Source organism: Leptosomus discolor, chromosome 26 (genome assembly GCF_034619465.1).
Source record: "Leptosomus discolor isolate bLepDis1 chromosome 26, bLepDis1.hap2, whole genome shotgun sequence".
In the NCBI taxonomy this organism is placed as follows: Eukaryota; Metazoa; Chordata; class Aves; order Leptosomiformes; family Leptosomidae; genus Leptosomus; species Leptosomus discolor.
In genome coordinates this window covers 1,316,887-1,337,697 of record NC_141416.1, presented here as the reverse complement: position 1 = coordinate 1,337,697, position 20,811 = coordinate 1,316,887, and the positions used below count along the sequence as shown (strand labels likewise).

General features: G+C 54.9%; 1 protein-coding gene across 1 annotated transcript; it reads left to right on the top strand.

Moving 5' to 3' along the window:
• Window positions 1-441: 441 nt before the first annotated feature.
• PLEKHO1 (pleckstrin homology domain containing O1) lies at window positions 442-18,876 on the top strand. The gene is made up of 6 exons (XM_086478485.1): window positions 442-471; window positions 1,350-1,496; window positions 13,667-13,807; window positions 15,259-15,363; window positions 17,495-17,596; window positions 18,112-18,876. The coding sequence occupies exons 1-6, from the start codon at window positions 442-444 to the stop codon at window positions 18,874-18,876; spliced, it is 1,290 nt and encodes a 429-aa protein (XP_086334611.1).
• Window positions 18,877-20,811: the final 1,935 nt, after the last annotated feature.

Sequence of the window (20,811 nt, the reverse complement as noted above, 5' to 3'; positions counted from 1 at the left end):
ACCCCAGCCTGGACACACTCGCACCCAGCCGCCCGCATCAGCGGTGAGTCAGAAACAAAGAAGAAAAACCCTCGTGGGCTGCGATTCGCCCTTTATTGTGAACTCCAGACGTCATACGCGCACGGCTATAGATGGAGCTCGGGAGCCCAGGCCAGCCCAGTGCAAGCCCACGAGAGCTCAGTGATGGTGGTGGCGGTGCCGGTTGGCGGGGGGGGATGCTGTGTCTGTGCGGCTGAGGATGTCCTACAGAGGCGGGCTGGCCTGCATGTAACTGGAGAGCGTCTGTAAGCTACAGCGGGTGAAGGCAGGGAGGGAGCAAGAGGAGGTGCCCTGTGTATTTCCCAGCCACGCTCTCCCCAAGAGGAGGCCGTCGGGAGCCCCTCTCTGATCCCCCCCCCCCCCCCCCCACTCCAGTCTCCCTCCAGCGCAGCACACCAAGGAATGATGAAAAAAAATAATTCTGCAAAAAGGGTGAGTCCAATGGGTTCTTCTTTGGGGCCCGGTGGGGCGGGGGAGGCTCCCGGATGTTTTGGGGAGGGGGGCTTCTCTCTTGATTTCCAGTCGTTCGCTTCGCCTCGGCTCCCTCCGCCCTTGCCTTGCAAGGAAAAAAAAAAAAAAAAACAAAAACCAAAAAACAACGAAAACCCCCAACTGGATCAAAACAAACCCAAACCCAGCACCCGTCTCCTTCTCTCCCGCTGCCCAGCGCCTCTCCTGCCTCTTGAATTCGCCAGGAGATACTATTCGCCGTGCAGCGCAGAGCGATGTAGGCAGGCGGTTTTCATTTTCGATCACAAGGAAACGATAAAATACGGAGACACCATCTCTCCGTCGCTCCGTGTCTGCTCTGTGCCGTATGCGTGTGTCTGCTGTGCCCAGAGATCTTATCGCTGTCTGTGAAGAAATGTTAAATATAAACCCATACACAGACGTCGCCTCTAGGATTAATTGTTCATAAGAGGCTTAAAAATGCGATTTTCACTGCAGTGAAAAAATCAGCTAGTGTAAATTCTCCCCAACACCCTCCTGTTCCTCTTTCCACGGGCAAATGCACGTTGTATGAGGCGAATATAACATAACAGCCGGTCTTATATAATGCACAGAGTGAAACCCTGCCTGCGATTTTTGCACCGTCCCCTCAGTATTATTGTTGTTGCTTCATGTCTGCAGCAGAAAAATCTATGTAGAGTGAACCGAGCAAAGTGTCTCGGTCCCAGCTTCGGTGGAGAGAGGGGCTGGAGGGAGGGGGAGGCGAAAGTTGGGCAAAGAGGGAGGAGGGGGAGAAGAGGAGTGTAAAACCGAGAATAATGCCGTTTTCCCCCATTTTCTTCCCTCTCTCTTTGTGTTAGGGGCACCAGGATGGAAACCAGCAATCTGTGCAGCCAGAGAAGGTCGGCTGGGTGCGGAAATTTTGCGGGAAAGGCATTTTTAGGGAAATCTGGAAAAACCGTTATGTGGTTTTGAAGGGAGATCAGCTTTACATCTCGGAGAAGGAGGTAGGATCGGTTTCATTTTCCTCTCCCATCCCCCCTTCCTTCCCTTTGCATATGAAAAGCACACGCCGAGCAGCCCCAGCCTTTCCCCGGCGCCCCTGCCCAGCCAGCGCCCCTCCATCGCCAGCCCGGGCTTGAGGAGGATTCTCGGGGGCTTCTCTTCCCCCCGAGTCGGCACCGGAGAAACCTGGCCCTGGGTTGGTGTGTCAGCACCAACAGCGACTCTCCCAGACAGCTCCGGCTGGGAGACATTTTCCCAGCGCTGGACACATGAAAGGATTCACTTAGCGAGAGTTAAACCCCTCGTCCTTCTTTCCGCCGCGGTGGAACGGCAATGCCAGCTTCCTTCTGTGCCTGTCCTCTGTCATTAAGTTCGACAGTGGTCTTGTTCCCAGCTGCTGCGCTGCTCTATTTGGAAAGATCTGTGGTTTCCCAACTGGAATCGAGCCCTGCTCTCCTGTATCCCCCCCGCTTTCCCCGAACCACACGGCGGGAGGACAATGGGGAAAATTTAACCAGGGATTCAACACCTTCTTGAAAAACGTGCCCCCTCTCCTCCCCCTCGTCTCCGCTCAGCATCGGCTGGGGTTTGGGGTTTAATGTGGTGTTTACATTAGACTTAATTGGATGTGACTATCAGGCTGAGCGTTGCAGGCTCTGGCAGGCTGGGATCCGGCTGTCCTTGCATAGCCTCCCCCTTAGTTTTTGTCTCGATAAATTCATCAGGAAGAAATCCCCAGGCAACAGCACCCCTCCCTCTGCCTGCTTGCCCGTTAAAAACTCGGGTTCTGCCCACCAGGAGAGGCACAGGGACTGTTCGGAGTCAGGTTGGTGTTAGGACAGGGCATTTGGGGGAAAAATGCAGATCTGGGTCTGGGAGGCGGTGGGTTTCCTCCCACAAGGGGAGGTCATTCCCTGACGGGCGCTGCAGGGTGGGCTGTTGTTCGGATGCACGGCTACCTGGCCCAGCTCTATCAGTTTAGGATTTGGAGAGATAACAGGGTCCAGAGCGCCAAGCATAATTTGATTGAGAGGCTAATTGAATCACAGGGCACGGCAAAGTGCAGATGGATCAGGGGTTATTAGAACACAGAAATAGCCTAAAAGTGGACTTGAAAGCCCAGGTCGCGCTTAGCTACGTGTTGGCATTTCCCAGTGACCTCCTGCCCGCTCCAGAACCAGAGAGAGACGCGGGCACGGGGAACAAATGTTGTCCGCAGGCTGGGGGTTCGGTGCCTTAGAAATGCTCAGGTAAAGAGGCATCATAGGAGAGAGATTAGAGACTGTAGACAACCCTACTAGTAACGAGGCACTAAACCTGTAATGGATCTATAGATGGGAAAAAGATGGAAAGATGGATGCAGGAGGTACGCAGCAAGCGGTACAAATCTCCTCTTATTCGTGGTCCTTCCAAATTTTCCAGACGCGGAGTGTCTGCCGTGTATTTCTCAAGAGCAGGCCTGCTTGTCTTGCATGACTCTTACAAGCAGCTCGCATATCTCTGGGGCCACAGATCAGAGTTTAGAAACCGCTAGACAGACAGATTACATGGCTGGAAGGATTCTACCTGCTGCCTCGTGTTCTACCAGACTGGGTGAACGGCTCTTCTGTACTGGGGCCCCGATTCAAGGCGGCACTGAAGCACGGGCTTGAGCAGAAACATACCCTTAAGCCCAGCTAACAGGGATCGAACTGGAGCTTGGGCTTTCTGAGCCAGGACCCGGCAGACCATGACCAAGTCCAAATGACAGGGGAGCTGCCAGCTCGGATCAGACTGCATCGGCTGGGCCGACACAGTTGGAACTGCTGGGAAGGGACTGGGAAGAGGCTGGACTGGGCGGCTCTGTAATGGTAGATTCACCGCAGGCTGGGCAGATGCTCAACGGTGTGAGCAGGAGGCTGGGTGGTCCTTCAAGCAGGCGCAGTGTCAGCCAGGGGACTGAATAACACTCTAATTCACAGCTGAGCTAGCAGGGAGGTTGTGTATGTGGTTTTGAGGGGCCTTAGAGACAGAGACGGGAACTTTTCAGGGTCCCCCTCAGCGCCCTTCAGCGGGGGAAGGAGTCATATGGGTGGGTAAAGGGAGAAACTTGGCCCCACTGAAGCAAAGGCGGGAGGTGGCGGCTGGGACTGTCACCGCAGCGTCTCCGCAGGCAGCCCCTGGCTGCCACCCGGGCTGCCCGGCCCGCCCGAGCCACGGGCTGCATTCTGCCGGCGCCTGGACCTCCGCAGGGTCCCTTGGCTAGGGGGAAAGCGAGGGCCCTTCCAGAGAGCTGCTCAGCGCACACAAACCCCGAGCAGCCTCTGCAAGTACCCGCCACAGACACACCGCGCTGCCTCCTGCGCTCCCGACGGAGCAGCGCTCGAGGGGAGGCCAGCCGGGCGGGCTGGGCGCTGGCAAACTCCTCCGGGGCTGCCCCGTTTGGAGGACGCTCCCAGACCCTCCGTCTGCAGCCCAGCCCCGCACCGCGGCTGTCCGGGACAGCACAGCCGTGCTGTGGGGCCCGATACGGTCCCTTAAGCAGAGCGTGAACCTTCCCTTTGATGGGAAGTACTCTGGATCTCGCCTGGGAAAACAAGAGGGTTTTCCAAAATCCTGGCCACCCTGAAGTCACCAGCTGGACTGCTACTGGCTGCAGTGGCACCGGGATGTCCTGGACACCGTGCGCTGCCGAGTGGGTGGTTGCGTCTCTCTCTGGTACCCCAGCTGCTGGAACCCTGGAGAACAAACTGACAGCAAAGGTTCTGCTTGGCTGAGGAGCAGGAAAGCCTGCGCAAGAGAGAATGTCTTCATACAGGAACCAACAGCAAGATGGGCAGGAAAAAGATGTCTGTCTGTCCATCCCTCCCTCCCAAACATGTCCAGGTAGCTACCGCTCAAATATCTGTGTGCTCTGAGCCCAGAGGAGGGACGAGGCTGGCTGAGGGGCCAGTTCTGAACAGGGAGCACTGGTGTTTGTTTCGGGGAGCGTGCGTGTGTGTCTTTACGGGGAAAAAAACTCTAGTGCATGGGCCACTGAAGCAGCGCTGTAGCTCTGCGGGTATGAATATGTGTGTGAAAGACCATAAATAACAGGCAGCAGTGACTGCCTGTGTCTTTATATGGAAGAATCTGCGGTCGCGTAGAAATGTGGTTACAGAGGTAACATCTGGCTGCCTGCATGTGCACTGAAGTGACTCTGGGTGCCTGAGGGAAGGAAGAACGCGCCTGTGTCACCGGGTCCGGCATCTCCGGGAATCTCGATGTACGAGGTGGCTCCAGCCACCCGGCACCGGGTACACGGCGCTGCCCGGCTGGGCGGGCATGCTCGGGGTGCCTGTATGGACCGAGGGGCCACGCTTGGTGTGACTGCCTGTCGCTCTGCGTCTCCAAGACTTTTCTGTTCAAAGACCGATGGGTCTTTTAACACGCAGCGCGTGGTTTTTGGTACTGAGCGGGCCTTTATTCCTTAGCAAAGCCAGCTAAGGAACCAACAAGGTCAGAGATCTGCCCGGGGGAGGCCCGTAGCCAGCACTCCGTCCTGTCCGCAGCTCTCGACGCGTGTTTCAGAGCTCTGCTCCCGCAGCACGAGGCTCCCGCCGCACGCCCGCTTTCCTGGCAGCAGGCGCCTGCAGCTCCTGCAAATAGCTTAATAAATTGGGATTTGTCAGGCAGAACAGGATGGAGCCTCTTTTGTTTTTTCACACACCAGATTATGCCCAGTGGAGAAAATGGAGCCACTGCTGGGTTGCGCTGATGAGTTGTGTGAGAGGCTCCTCGCTGCTCTGGAGAAAGGCCTCTCCACCGGTGAACGCCTGCCGCTGCCGGTGCGGCCGATGGGGCAGGCGCTGGGTGCAGGCGGAGAGCGAATTAAACAGCGGAGACCCCGCGGAGACGGGAGTGGAGAAGTTTAGTGGAAATGGCCACTGGGCAGGGTGAATCTCAGCCCGATTTCTGCGGTGACAGGAGACTCAATTGTCTGTTTCCGCAAAAGATCAAAGTCCTCCTCTGCTATAAATTATTTTTGCTCCATCAAAGCCACCAGAGCAATGCGGGTTTGGTGGATGGAGCTTACGAGTTAACTCTCGTATTAACCTTGGTGTTTCCTGTCAGCTTCTCTTAAGCTCAGCGGCTGCCATAGAACAGAAGGCAGGTTGTTTAGGGGGTACAGCAGGACTCCCAGCCTCTCCCTGTCAGCTCGGAGCACCGCGGCAGAAGGAGTTAAATACCAGGACTCCTGGATGCTATCCTCAGCTCTGCCACGCACTCGCTAAATGAATTCAAACCAGACATTTATTTACTTTTGCCTGAGCTTCTCCATCTGGAAAGCAGGGCTAATCACACTCATCTCCCTAAGGCACAAGGTGCCTCGGAGGGGGGAATTGTGTGTCACACACGGTGGGATCCCTTGGGAAAGACGTCAGCTCAGGGCAGGTGATGATGCTGCACGAAGACAACGCGGAGCAGTAAAACTGCTGGGAGCTGAGCGCCGGGCCGGTATCTGGAAGGGCTGAGCGGAGAGGTCTCCAAAAGGCTAACTCCCCCAGGTGGAGTCAGGCTATCAAAATCCCATCAATATCCACATTGATTCCTGCTGGGAATCTGTGTGCTTTTTCAGTTGCCTACCTAGGACCTGGGCTTGCAAGTTAGAGACTAGCCCTGATTGTTTGTTTTGGTGAGGAGAAGACGTGAACGCTGCCTGACGGGAGCCTGGGCTTTCTCCCTGGCAGAAACCAAGTCTGTGAGGAGAGGAAATACATTTTATCAGGCCAGCTGATACACCTGGAAAGTGCAAACAGGGCTTTTGAGTTATGTTCTGCTACCAGGTCATTAACCTTTGGAGGCTGTGAAACTTGGTCTAGCACCTAGAACATTTTGCTCTTCCAACCACACACCAAAATGGTAGCTGAGGCTTACAGACCTCGCTCAGCGAGGGGCCCTGAGCCTGCCCGGCGATCTGTACCCCTGCTGCAAGCCGAACTCGGCGAACTTACGCAAAAAAAAAAAAAAATAATAAAAAATCCTTCATTATTCAGCATTTGGTCATCAGCCAAAAAAAGCATTCAGGGCAGAAACACGCAAGCCAAGATGTGTGAAGTGAGCTGAGCTCCGCTAAGCAAAAGAACACCTTCCTCCGATCACTTTTGCATTCTTTCCCCTTGCACTCCTCCACATCAGTTCCCTCCCCTCCCTGCAAATTTCTGGTCATTGTTCTCTCGTTTCTAGCCCAGCTTTGTTGTTGCTCTGCACTTGGGAATAGCCGGCAGGCTGACACAGACCCAGCTGGGCTCCTACCACTTCCTCTCAGGAAGCCCAGGGCTGTCCAGCCAGCATGAACGGGCCCTGTGATGACGAGACGTTAATGAGGAAACGCTTCTCGGGGCTTCCTTAAGCCTTTTCTTGTTTGCTACCAAAAGCATCGACTCAATTAGCACAAGAGCACTTGAGAAGTAGTCTGTGCTCGCTCCTCATTCGCTGCAGCCGCACCAAACGCGGCGCAGCTCACTCGGCCCGTGTGTGCACACGTCCAGGGAGCGTCTGGAGTTCACATCCACGGCCCGCGCGTGTGACGGCGCCTGCAAAGTACTCGTGGTGTTTCTGCGCCTGGGCCCTTCGCACACTCGGTTCTGCGGCGCCGCGCCGCGGTGTGCGCTCGGCGAAGGCCTCTGCGCAGGGGGTGGCCGTGTTTTCTGCGTCGTGTCTGCTGTTGGGGCCGAGGAAAGCGCGTCGGTGTCCCCCGCGTTCCACGGGCCCAAGGTGCTGATGAGCGCTGCGCCGCTACCGACGCGTTCAGGGGCGGTGGTGGTGCGAAGTGTCAGACGGGTGTGTAAACCCTTGGCTTCCGGCTGCGACTGCATGGCTGGGACCTGCTGCCCCTTCCACGCCTCTCCTGCTCTTTTTTAAGCCGTCCTTTGCCCTTCCGCCCCTTCTGCTCGGCCAAGCTCTGTTCAACACTTTGCAGAGCAAGGGGAAAAGTTTCAGCAAAGTGTCTTTTCACAACCAGAGAGAGGGTCAAGGAACGCTTGGGCAGAAACGACACCGGTCTGACTCCCTTTCCCTGCAACGCAGGTCGCTTGTTGGATGAGGCAGCGCGGCCTTGGGATTCGAGGGCAGCGCTGGGCTGTGGAAGAGCTGGTTCCAGCACAGGGTGTTGCTCTGCAAGGGCCGGCCGATTCTCAGGTCCCTGTATTTCTGGGACCCTTGACTGATGCGCTTTGGGGCAAGGGTCCGGAGCAGACAGCATCTCTCCGCTGCTGACCCCTCGTTAGCTCAGGGCAGCAGCCTGGCAGTGAAAAGGCCTGGAAGGTGCTGCTCATGCCCTTGGGCTACGAGTTCACGGTGCAGCTCCCGCTCAGGATGCAGGTGTGCGGATGGGAGGCGGCGTCCTGGAGCGCTGCCATTCCCACTCTGCAGAGGCTCTGGCCGAAACCAGGGTCCTGCTGCGCCGCTGACTGCACAAACACGCCAGCTGTGTCCCTGTCTTCCTTCCACGTGGGCACTTTAACTGGTACTAAAGAAGGAAAAAGTGGCCCATCTGCAGCGTGCCACTGCGTTTTACACCGTGTCCACAGCATTTTGCAGGTCTCTGTCACTGCAATAGCTGAAACTCTCCCAATGCCCCCTCTCTGTCTGCTTCTCGCTCCCCTGCAGACCAGAACCGCAGGTACCTCCTCGTGCAGCCGGGGAACTGAGAAGGACAAGGAGCCCGTGACACAACAGGACATTAAAGCCAGGTCCCCCCATCACCTGCCAGTCCCCTCACCAGCGCTGCTTCCTGGCACGGCCAGGGCTGGTGTTGCACATCCGCGTGGATTCCTACCTTAGTGACAGCCCCACTTTAGCGAAGCTCTGCAGAAATTTCTGCCCCTTGCTAGACGGCAGAGCTGCTCGGCTTGAGGAAGTGAAACTTTCATCGCAGCTTGAGAGGGGAACATGCTGGCTGATGCTGCCCCCGAGACTGCCCGTGTTTGGATATTCAGCTTCACCGAGAAGCTGTAGGGTTCTTGTTACACCCTGAGCCACATTATGACCTCTTGAAAGTCTCGTGGATCCGTTACACTTGGTGTCTTGTGATTTTTCTGTACCTTCCGCATTTGCTTTGAGCATGTCGCATCTCAACGGGGAACTGCTCAGGCAAATCCCCACCAGACAAATCTAAGGAAAACTGCAGAACTTTTCCTCATGACTGAGTGACTGCCCTCCTGCTTGGCTCCCGGTTTAGCCCCAAAACACAGCCCTGAGCTGAAGCAAAGAGGTTCAGAGCTGTTGCAGGTGACAACTCAGGGAATTTTAACTCTGTCAGCAAGATGCCCAAGGGGCAGTTAATTTAACCCACATTAGGGATCCTCCCATTGCCAGAACGCTGCGAAGGAGCATTTGGCACAGGAGAAAACAGACCTTTGGAAGCACGGACTAGCTGCAAGGCTAGAAATAAGCCCCGCGAGCCTTTGAGAGAAGGTCCGTTGGGTGCCATGGCTGACGTCTGACCCAGGCACAGGGAGTGCCGTGGTGGCTGGCGTCCCTTCGGGCTGACCTGCTGGGGCAGCAGCTGCGGGGGCGAGGCGTGTGAGGAATGCAGCTCCCCTCCTTGGACTCGAAGCCAGGCGCCAGCAATGTCGGCCTCAGCACATCTCGCTGCTGAGGGCAGGCCCAGGTCGGCCGGTGGCTGCATGGCCGGCTGCAGCGTGGCTACGCCCCAAGCAGCGGCAGCTGCCGCTGGGGGTGCGGGGACTGTGTGGTCTAAGGGTCTAACATACCCTGCTTTAGGGAGCTGGCTTTGTCTTAGGTGATGGAGGACACTCTGGGTTCCTTCTCTGTGCCTCAGTTTCCCTGCCCTCACCTGGTCTGCTTGGAGTGTGGAAGCATTTCTGGGAGCATGGGGAGGAGCCAGGCTGAACCCCAGGTCAAGAAGTTGTTTTGTCTGCCTAGGGCAGGTGCAATACGGATAGCAAAGCCGGCAGACAGCCGTGGCAGCGATTGCTGGGATTTACACACCTTAATCCTTTCAATCCCGAGCTGCCCTGCAGGGTGAGGAGCGCAGGCCCTACCTGCCCCGGAGGCTCTGAGATCCCTCAGCTCGCTGCATGCCGGGCCCTCAGCAGCTGTGAGGAAGGAAAGACCTGCTGGCCGCCTCCCAGCCAGGAAGGATTTTGCCAGAATCAACCATCCAGGCCTCTCCCTTCCTAGCGCATTAAGCCAAGGGTCCCTGATTACTCTCAGCCTCAACCTACAGTGTGGGAGACCTGCAGAAAGGCTAATGAAAGCAGCAGGATCCCAAAAATACCCACACCTGCAGAGCCCCGGCTGCTCCACAGGCAGGTGTGCAGACCGAGCAGCGGACAGGAGAGGGTACGCCGCCCCAGGCAGGGAAGCGATTTCTTGACTCCCTTAAAAGGAGCTGTAGCAAAGAGGAACTGTCAGGCCCCGGAGTCTTCCCTGCGAGTTAGAGAGCAAGAGACAAACTGCGGATGGGGAACGAGACTGAAGACTATTCAGAGTTGATGCTCAGCCCTTCCCAGAACTCAGACCTTTTCTTAAAGAGTTTCAAGTTTGGCATCTGAGACTAAAAATCACCCCTCACTTTCAAAAATCCATGTTCAGACTATACTGAGCAAAGAAGGAGAAAACAAACAAGCAAACGTAATGGTCATAGTAAATCTCCATCACTAGGCTTAACTCCTCGGGCACAGAGCGCCCTGGGTGCCTGACGAGCTTGGTAGGTCACCCTGACATAAATGAAGATCAATGCTGCTACGCTGTCCCTGCCGTTCCCCTCGCAAACCACACCCGGGGGCAGAGAAACGGCGCTTCGTTCCCTCCTACTGAGAACTGCCACCTGAGGCTACTGCCCCCCAGCCCTTACCCAAAGACCTGTACGTTGCCTGGGTGCTGGCAGCACATCAAGCCAAATTCTCTGCTGGGGAAACCTGGAGGGTTTTGTTTGCGTGGCTGCAATGTCACTGAAAATGCGGAGCAGGGCAGGTTTGTCACCCACCTCCTGTCGACGTAGGTGACCGGGATTTAGGCTTCACTGACCATGTGGTTCCAGCAGCTTTGTGGGTCTTTAGGGGTTGCTTTTTTCTTCTTCTTACAGAGGACGGGCTGCGTGACTATTCTCAGCGCCTGAGCACTCATCCTCTCCTGCCTCTGGGGCTGCTCTGTTCTGTAATTCAGGCCCACCCCTCCCTCTTTTTTGGCCTCAGCAGCTTCCCACAAAGGACAAAGGAGCTGGCTGGTACTTCTGAAGTTTGCCTGTCACCTTCCTTCTCTCTAGTTTCACTGCTTAGACACTGAACGCTCTGTTATTTTGCTCTGCTGCTTCTCTGCCTGCCTGTCTCAGTGTGGGAGAGAGAGGGGGGAAATCGGTTGGCAATGCCCCTTGTGAGACAAGGCTGCTGTCCTTCCCATGCCCCGTGGAATCGCTGCCGCCGCATCTCCGCAGTGGAGCCCGTTTCAGGCTGATGCTGAGAACTCTTCCCACCACCAAGGCAGAACAAAGCCACGTTCAAACGACTAAATTACAGCCCCGTTCACTTTATGGCCTCATTACGCTGCCGAGGCTGCGCACGAGAGGGAATCGGTTCAAAGTGAGCAGGAACCTGCCTCTCCTCCCTGTGCTGCAGCTCTGGCTGAAGGGCAGACGTGCCCTTAAGCACCTGAATGACTCTGGCTGCGTGCTTAACGGGAGCCACGCGTGCGCCCACCCCCACGAAATACCTGGGGGGGCTGAACCCGCCCACCTAGTCCAAAACTTAGAAATGGGACCCCAACACCATCTTTTTATTGCAAATAGATGTTGCTTATTCTCAGACCTTAAGCATTTTGTAGCTGGTCTACGCACACATACGGCACTTTGGTGAAAGCGACGCACCGTCTGTGCAACAAATGCCGTGTCAGACCCTGGGGCTTGTCAGCCCAAGTCCTGTAAAGGCCACGCTCCACCCAAAGGGTGTTTATCTGAACAAACCCCCGTCCTTTCTGCAGCCTCCTGTAGATATTCCTAGAGGCGACACACCTGAGTCCCGGCCCCCGTGAGTTCACGGTGCAGCTCCGCGCGTCTGAGAAAGGAGGGAAGGGCTGGGGAAGTCCCAGTGACCTACATGAGCAAACATCTGGAGTAAGGACTTCTGCCTCGGCCGCTGGGTCACAGCTGGGGGCTCAGAGGGGATCGGCTTTTCCTGCTGCAAATGAATAGGGCTGAATTCAGCCGAGATTCTTGGAAAGAGGTGGATTGCAGGATGGTACTGGGAAGGGAAAAAGCCGATTAGCAATGCACGGGGAGGATATATAGACAGACATTAGCCGTGAGAGGCATTTCTGTATCTGTTCGTAACAGCCCCTGCGCAGTGGCTGTTGTTACGAGAAGAGCTGTGCACAGTGCCTGCCTCCTGGTTCCTGTAGACAAACTCGGGGGATAGAAGGAAAAAGGACAGAGGGGGAACTGCAGTCATTATGCAAGGCCAGATGGTCAGTTTATCTGTGTCTCTGGTTAAAAAGCTGGTTCCAGCATTTCAGTCAGCCTCTTTGTTTAAATTCCATTGAAAAAAAATCACGGGGAATTCCTTCAGCGCTTCCCAAAACTAGGGAGGAAACACATCAGATGGGGTGGAGGCCTTTCCAGAAATGCAAGCGCTAAGGCCTCATCACCGTCTGCCTTCCCGGCTCTTGAGTTACTCAAACTCCACCGCAGATCCCAGTAATGACCCCGGCCGGAGCCGGGTTAAGCAGATTGATGAGGATTTGAGCCTGCTGCCGTTCTGCCCTTCGCAGACATGCAAAGGCAAGTGCTCTCCCATCCCCGTCACCCACGTCGCTCATTTACCGTGGAAAGAGTGGGGCTGCCCTGCTGCAGGAGCGGGACGTGAGGGCAGCGCGTTAGAGACAGCAACGGGAAGGAAGGCCGGGCAAAACTAAAGGGGGCAGGAGACAGGCTGTGTGTTCTCCTGTTTGCCCCAGCGTCCCCCGAGTGGCCAGGGGTCTGTCTGTGGTGGGACAGCATGGAGAACGCTGGCTTGCTCCCCAGCTCAGCCACAGCCTTCGTGTCCCTGTGAGGGCCACATCGTTAAGCCTCTGCGATACTTATTTATGGCCGTGTGTCTGCCACAGCATGGCTAACGCAGAAAGTGTGGGGGAACAGACCGGGAATAAGTGACAGCTCGCAGAAGCTGCCAAGTGGCCACTTGATGATGGTCTAAAGGACAGTCAAGAAGTGCTTCTGCCAGTGAAGGCCAAGCCCTAGCACTCTTCCTTCTCAAAACCTTCCCTGAATTCCCCGGCCGCCGAAGGTCCCTGGGGCCTGGCCAGCCACCCAGCAGTGAAAGCCTGGCAAGCAGCTGCCCAAGCAAAACCCGTGATCGGGGCAGTCCCTGGTGCCTGGAGGAATTCTGCCCAGAGCCCCTTCACCAGGGATGAGGCTCAGCAGCGGGGGAGAGCAGCACAGGCGTCGTGTCAGTAATCTGGGACTGGATGTGCCTCATCCACCCCCCAAATCAGCTGTCAGCACAGGCTTCAGTAATACCACCAGGTTAAAAATAGGAAGTGCTAATCTTTATCCCTCAAACTTTTGTTACGCTGTCTCCAGAAAAGCAACAAGCGCTGAGATGATTGCCCCTTTTAATCAGCAGATGAAAGTCCACCTCCTCCCAGCATCTCCTGCCTCCGCGTGAACCTCCTCCCAGCAGACAGGGTCCTCTCCTTGCTGCTAGAGTAAATCCCGTTCATTCTGAGGGTCCACCAGCATCAACACTGTGCCTGATCACACCTGCAGTAGCCTAGACCCAGTAGCTTGGGGGTGGAAGAGACAGTTAAGTCCCAAAGCAATCCATAGCAAAGAAGGAATTAGCCTAGGAGACTGTGATCTTCAAGTTATCCTTCTAAATACGTCCCCCTCATTCCAGAAAAGACTCGAGTCAAAACTACCACGTTGAAAAACCTCTGCTTCTCCTCCCCAAAACCACGTGTAGCACTCCCCAGCTAACAGCGCTGACACTGCATTTGTCCCTAAAGGTGGAAGACTCTTGCACAATATTTCAGTGACCACACAACTCACCAGAGGCTCCAGCACGTTCTGTGTGTTCAGACCCCCCGTGCAGGCAGCACCTCCAGCCCCGCACCCGCTGCCTGGGGGCTGCAGCCCTGTTACTGCCTCTCTGTCTGACATCTGGAAGGCTGTCATTTTATTTTTGTTTTGTAGGTAAAAGATGAAAAAAACATACAGGAAATGTTCGACCTGAGTGATTATGAGAAATGTGAAGAGCTCAGGAAGTCCAAAAGCAGAAGCAAAAAGAACCACAGCAAATTTACGCTCGCCCACTCCAGACAGCCTGGAAACACGGTACGCTCTGCTCTCAAGCACGCGGTCAGCCCGAGAAAGACGCTAGCTCTGGGTGCAGGCCAGGCTGCCTCTCTGTCACCTGCGCCAGGGCCTGAGATGGTAACGGGGGGTGAAACTGGGTAGCCTGAGCTGTGTAGGAGTCCAGATTGTGTCTCGTGATTTAAAATATATGAACGTCCCTTTATCACGACAGCAGCAGCGAGAGCTGGAGAGAGAAGCAGGGTTTCTGCTGCGAGGGGACTCAGGCCTCTGGTGTGCTATGTCAGTGTGACCAAGCACTTGGCTCTGGATCCGTCCACCCGCGGGTGTTCGGACCGCGGGAGGGGAAGGTATCAGAACACCGGGCAGGAGCAAGGACAAAGCCATTTCACTGCCGTTGCTCGTGGCAGCTGTGCTGTGGGTGAATTCACAGGGGGAGGCAGGGGAGGGAAGGATGCTGATGGGGCTTGGGTTTGCTGCCCAGGTTCGGGCAGCATCAAAAGAGCCGCACAGGAATTTGTCCCAGGAGTGCTTTCTGCCCGGAGGAAAGCTAAAAAGTGCCGGAATGGAGGCACTGCTACCTAGGAGCAGGACTTCCCACGAGGTCTCGGTTGCCACTGCAAAAAGAGAGCCGGTCTCTAACTACAAGCTGTCTCTGGCACGCACCCACCCACAGCCACACACGTGAGCTGGATTTACACTACTCATTCTGACTTGTTTCAGGAGACCAGGCTTGCCCGCCCCACACTTTGGTAAGGATTGTGTAACACCATGAAATGCGGAAAGGGGGGAGAGGGGGAAAACGGGAGGCGGCTGCACTGTCCCCAAGCGCCCTGAGCAATGGAGAGAATTGAATAACGTGCTGTGGAGGCTAAAACTCACTTCGACTGAGTATCTAACGTAAAAAAAGAAACCCTTAGGATCCTGGATCCCCTTACACAGGCCCTGTTCTCAGAACTGCTCTGCCCTCGGTGCGCATCTGACACATCAAAGTACAGAAAATGCGGCTCCTTCTGTGGGTACCTACTGTAGCTGCTTGTCTGACAGACTCTGTCAAAATCTGAGGTGGCAACAGATAAATCGCATGTGAGCAGCAGATGCAGAGAAAGGCTGCAGCATCGTTTGATGAGGGCAAAATCTAGGATGGTGTGTGGGAAGGCAAAGAGGGGGAAGGAGGAACTGCAGCCACGAGGGAAGTAAATATGGTACACAGCTTTTGGGTTGAAAAGCTGGGTGCTGTGAGGAATCGTGGTCTGCTTTGCAAAGGGCTGCCAAGAAGCAGAGAGGCCAGGTGCAGTGTGGGGCAGCCCAGTGCCGTCTTGCAGGACTGGAGGATCGGGTCTGCTTTGCATTTTCCCGCGGAGGCAAGGCAGCTGTAAAGGCCGAGCAGCTTTTCTGTGGGCAGGGACAGTGTGAAAGCATCTCTGTATGAGGCTGGTCACCGGCACTGACCTGAATTCCCTCTTTTGTAGGCACCAAACCTGATCTTCCTGGCTGTGAGTCCAGAAGAGAAAGAGTCCTGGATTAATGCCCTCAACTCTGCAATCACACGTGCTAAAAACCGCATCTTAGACGAGGTGAGCAGGACTCTGAGGGCCGGACCCAGGCTCTGCTGTCTCCACTTTAATCTTGGGCGAAGATTTTAGGCTGCTGGAGACAGCAGCAGCCCCTCCTGTCCTCGCCATTTCCTATTTAAAAGGAGCGCGAAGCCATTGGGGTGTATGGGCCGCACTCAACACGCAGCCGACGACAGCTATGGAGGGAGCTCTTCCGACGGTCTGGGATAGTCTGATCCTCCCGGCCCCAGGATTAGCCTGCGGCCTCGACTGCAAAGCAATGGCAAGGGGCAGCTGCCCAGGCTCTGTCACACCCGGGCCCAGTGAGGTGCCTTCCCTTTGGAGCCCAGCCTGGCCTCGCGCAGGGACGGCGGCACTGGGTTTGGAACGGTTTCCCAGGGCTCCGGGGGAGCTTTCCTCCCATCCGCTGCTCCTGAGCGAACGCGCCGTGTGCTCACGTTTGCAAAGGAGCTTTAAGTAGTGGGACTGAATTAAGGAATTAACTGAAAACCAATATAGTCCCGTGCTATCTTCAGAGCACCATCTGTCAGCCCACCTCAGCCCATCTCCATCCCGCCAACCCCTCCCCTTCCAGTCACCATCTCCAAGAGACAGGCTCATTCCCACAGCTTTGGCTGAGGGAAGGGGACATGGTGAGCATTTAAACTTTGCAGGTCCTTTCCTACCGTTCAAGGGTGAAACCAGGAACGTTTAACCCTGCTTTTGCACCACCGTGTGGCACACACACTCCTGTCCAGGCAAGTCAGGTGATCATTTAGTGATAAAAGAAGGGACAACCAGAGAGACGAGGCATCAGTGCACGGCGGGACAGCAACAGGAGGACCCTGGCACAGGGTAGCCCTGCCTCCTTGAGAACACCTCCACACGAAGCGTGACTAGCACAGCTCCTCCCGCTTCCAAACCAGCAGCGTTATTGCTGCACGGAACCCCCAAAGTAACCACCACAATTACGCAAAGCAGCTTCTACTGGATAAAAGAACAAAGCAACGTCGGTTCAGCCTCCTCCTGGCCACAAAGCGTGCGCTTAGGACCACAGCTGAGCTGACAGAGGCCAGGTTTAGATCAGTGTGAGCGCTCCCACGTGGTTTATTCCAGTGTGCATGATAACTACCTTGAGAAGGCTGTGCCCCTCGCTACCAGGGCCGCAGTTTGAAAGAGCATTTCAACGCTCTCTCACATTAATGCTTCATGACAACTCTTCTTCAGCTTAGATCTGTCTCAGATCTCTCTCATCCACATTCAACTTACCGCAATACAGGCGGCCCACTGCTGTGACGCTGTTTGTTCTCTCGGATGGCAACACAAAACCCTGTTGTGAAGGAAAGCGAAGGTCAGACCACAGGAAAAGCTGCGGAGCAGAAAGCAGCATGGCAAACAATGGTATAGATTGCTTCAAGGAGAGTCTGTCACTGAAATCTTTACAAACAGATTCAACAGATAATTGTCAGGAATGACTTAAGTAGATCTGATCCCATCAAGGCACAGAGGGGAGGGACTAGGGAAACACTCTAAGACTCTTCTAAGGCTGGATTCCCACACCCACCTGCAAATCTCCTTCTGTGCATCCCTGTAAGCGCACAGACCAGCAAGTCCCACCTGCAAGCCTTGGACCAGCGATGGCCCTTGGGACCACGGTGCTGTCAACAGGGCGCAGGCAGGTTTTAGAAACCTGGGCGGGCTCCCGAGGGAGGCCGTTACAGACTGTAGCCACCCAGTAACACCGGGCGGTCAGGCTGCGCTCCCAGACCCAGTCCTGGCACAGCTCGGCAGCCAGAGCAGTCCGGCCTGGGGAACGCATTGCCTTCCTCACGCCAGCTCGGCACCGGCTTTGCTCAGGTGGTGATGGCAGCTCTCCTCCCGTTCAGCAAACCTCGGCACTACAGAATTGTGAACTGTATTCGAGCTCAGGATCCCCTGTTTGCACCCCAAGCTTCTGCCTGACGGCCGTTAGCAAAGGCTCCTGGCCCAGAGGTATGTGGGAGAAGTTCACCCTCAGCCCATAGCCAGGTCACAAGAGAAAGTGAATCCTGGAGGAATAACTGATCTGCCACAGCGCATCTGGCTGAGGAATGAGGAATGGCTCGTGTTTCCTGTGCCCCCAGACGTTCACTAGCCTTTGTCACCCCTTTAGGTCACTGTCGAAGAGGACAGCTACCTCGCCCACCCAACACGTGACAGAGCAAAGATACAGCACTCCCGCCGCCCTCCGACCCGGGGACATTTGATGGCTGTGGTACGTATAACAAAGTCCAGACCTCTGCTTAAAGTTCCCTCCTAACTGTTTCATTTCAAGTAAATGCCAGCAGACCTGGTGTTTGAGCTCTGGCCCGAACTGAAAATTGTCGTGAGTCCCAGGGCTGTCCTGGGCCACCACATCTAGTCCCCCGTTCTTGTAGACCATGGCATTGGACAAACCCTCGCGCAAAGTGGCAGCTTGCCATCACTGGTACCCATCTTCCTGATGCGGAAAACGAAATGCTCCTTCGAGCTCCTGATGGAGAACAGCCACGCAGCTGGGGAACCATCGTGGCTTAGCACAGATGGCTCATCCAAGGCCGTCCAGCTGCATCTCAGCTACGAGCCCAGCACCGCTGGGGCCCCGGCACTAGGTGACACCTGCTATTAGTCCTGGTCCATCTTTGCACCCCGGTGCAGCTGATGGGTATCTCAGGTGTAAGACACCCAGAAGGAGTGTGCAGCCGTGCCTGTTCCTGTGACAACCCAGCTCTTCTTTGTCTGCTTCTTCAGGCATCTACCTCAACCTCTGATGGCATGCTGACCCTCGACCTGATCCAGGAGGAAGACGCCTCTCCCGAGGATCACAGCACCTGCGAAGAGAGTTTCCGGGTGGATCTGGACAAGTCAGTGGCACATCTCACTGCTGGACGGCGCCGGTCGGATTCAGAGAACGTCAAGTCGTCAGAGAAAGGCCGGACAGGGAGCCTCCCGAGACAGGAGGTGACCTCATGGGACAGATCTGGGCAGCACAATGACTCCTTTGACAAAGGGACCATGTACACACCACAGGTCCCCAAAAAGCTCTCGCACTCAGAAAAGAATAAATGTGCCTCCATGGAAGAAATTCTGTCTCGACGGGACTCTTCCACGCACCGGGCGGTGCTGAGGAGGGGGCTGGAGGCTCAGTTTGCCTCGGCAGAACCAGAGCAGCTGTCGCGGATACAAGAACTGGTTGCACTGAAACTGGAAAAAACTCAGGAACTGCTGACAGAGGTGAAGGGCTACGGGGAAGGCAAGAGAAAGACCAAGGATTCCAACACCAGCACCACCACCACCACCTCTTCTTCCTCATCATCTTCCAAGTCGGACTCTGAAAGGATCCTGCAGGAATCTGAGAGGTTGCTGGGGGAGGCTTCCTCCACCTGGAGCCAAGCCAAGAGGGTGCTGCAGGAAATCAAAGAGTTGAGGGACCTGTACAAACAGTTTGAACTGCAGCAGTCGGACTCAAAACCCAAACAGAGCTCACAGTCTCAGTACAGGAAGAGCATGATGTGAAGGCAAGCCTTGGGATCGGGAGGGAGGGACAGGGGAGGGCGGCCATTTGGTCTTTTTTTTTTAATTATTATTATTTACAGTGTTCAAAAGAGTGAAAAGGTGCCTGTTCTCACCCAAATTTGCTTCTCAAAGCTTGAACCCTTCCTTTCCTCCAACACATCCCCTGACGAAACAACCCTGTGTTCCAATAAATTGTTAACAGTTTATACCTCCTTTTTTAAAGAGCACCCTTTGCACCGCAGGCCCCCAACTTCTGTCATGCTTGGAGGACGGAAGAAAGCACCAGTTCCTAGAAAATGCCCCTGCATGCCTGGAGCAGCACGTGCATAACAATGGGGACAGATGCTCTTGCGCTGTATAAGCCCTGGCTTTGCTGCTCTAACGTCTGAGCTGTATCCTGCATTACAGCTCCTTGACCAAGAGTCTCGTCTTGTTCCCTCACTGTCCTCTTGGAAATAAATGACAAAAAAAAAAAAAAAAAAGGTGTCCGTCCCAGCCAATGCTTGGAGGTCCCCGTTATCCAGGAACTGTCTTGAAGACGCTTGGAAGTTCCGGCTGACCTCAAGTTTTACGCGAGGCGTCGGAAGCACTCGCTGGACTGCAGCTAGCGGGGTTCTGTCCTGGCACAGGTCCCTTTGGTGAACTCCTGGGGTCGGCGGCTGTTATTCTTGTGGTACATATACAGCCCTCCAGAAGGAGGGCTACAGGTATGCAATCTGTGTTCAAACCAAGCCTGTCTGTCCGGTGACGCTTTACCGAAGCCCCTGGCCCTGCGCAATGGGCGTTAGCAGCTCTATGTCTTCCTTTCCGTGCAAATAGAGGATCAAAGCCTTGAATCTAACAGACAGCCCATACGGGTTGCTGGAGGGGGGGGGGGGGGGGGGGGGGAGTGTTGTTTTCTCGCTTTTTCATTTTCATTTCATGTTTTTTTTTCCCTTTTCTTTGAGCTGAGGGGAAATGGAAAAATCAGGGTTGTGTACAGGCGGCAGCCGGAAACCGAGAGCCAAAAGTAGTTTTGGGAGGTTTGATTCTGTTCTCTCATGCATGCACGGGCTCGGCTTCTGCCAGTCGGGCTGCAACAGAGTTCTTGTTGCTCCCCTGAGATCAGAATCAGGCCTACTGAAACGAAAGCTGAGCCTGTAAGACAGCTCAAATACCCTCATCTTGGTGATGCCAAGCACTTTGCTAAATAGGTGGCTCAGTTTTCACGCCTTTAAGCAGAGGGACAAGAAAGGAGGATGTTAAGATGTCTCACAGGGCTTAAAGTACACCAATGTGGTAACACGCAACTGTTACTTTTTTTAAAGAAGGAAACCTAATTCCCTTACCTACATTGCAAATAATCCATGAAAATATTAAAACCAACAGAGTTATTTCCTGGTCGCAGTTTGTCTATTTTCTTTGAATGGTCGACCTCCCTTGGGAAGGAGGCTGGTTACTCGCACTTATGTCTGGTCAGCTTTACTACCCAGGCTCATGTTGCCAGCGCTGCAAAGAACGCACTTCTGGTTTCTTTAATCAGCCCTTCTCCCGCTGCCCTGGCAGAATTATTGCTGTTGGCCCTAGGTTCCTGAAGATCTTTTTATTTACAAACTTCAGATCTGGCCCTTGCAACAATCCTGCACTTGTTCCTGACCCCAGCGCAGCTCCCTGCCCGCTCTTCAAGGACAGTTTTGAAAAGGCAGCGCTCACTCACCTCAGCTCTGGCCACAGAGCTGCACGCTGCAACTGCCCAGGGGCAGACGTGTCACCCTTCCAGCATTTTTGTTCTTTTCAATTTTTTTTTCCTTACCTTTTCTATCATTTGAAGGATCTGTTTGGATGCACCAGAGGAAAAACCATAATCCCTAAAAGAGACCGAGAAAGAATGCACGTCAGCCACTCTGATAAAACCCTTCCCATTCAGCGCTTCGATCGAGTGAACAAGAAAAATAT

What these genes read in the sequence shown, in the direction of transcription:
- PLEKHO1 (XM_086478485.1), top strand. Translation starts at nt 442, where the DNA reads ATGATGAAAAAAAATAATTCTGCAAAAAGG. An exon ending in TTTACATCTCGGAGAAGGAG is followed by an intron (nt 1,497 to 13,666) that starts GTAGGATCGGTT and finishes TTTGTTTTGTAG; the next exon opens with GTAAAAGATGAAAAAAACAT. An exon ending in GGGGACATTTGATGGCTGTG is followed by an intron (nt 17,597 to 18,111) that starts GTACGTATAACA and finishes CTGCTTCTTCAG; the next exon opens with GCATCTACCTCAACCTCTGA.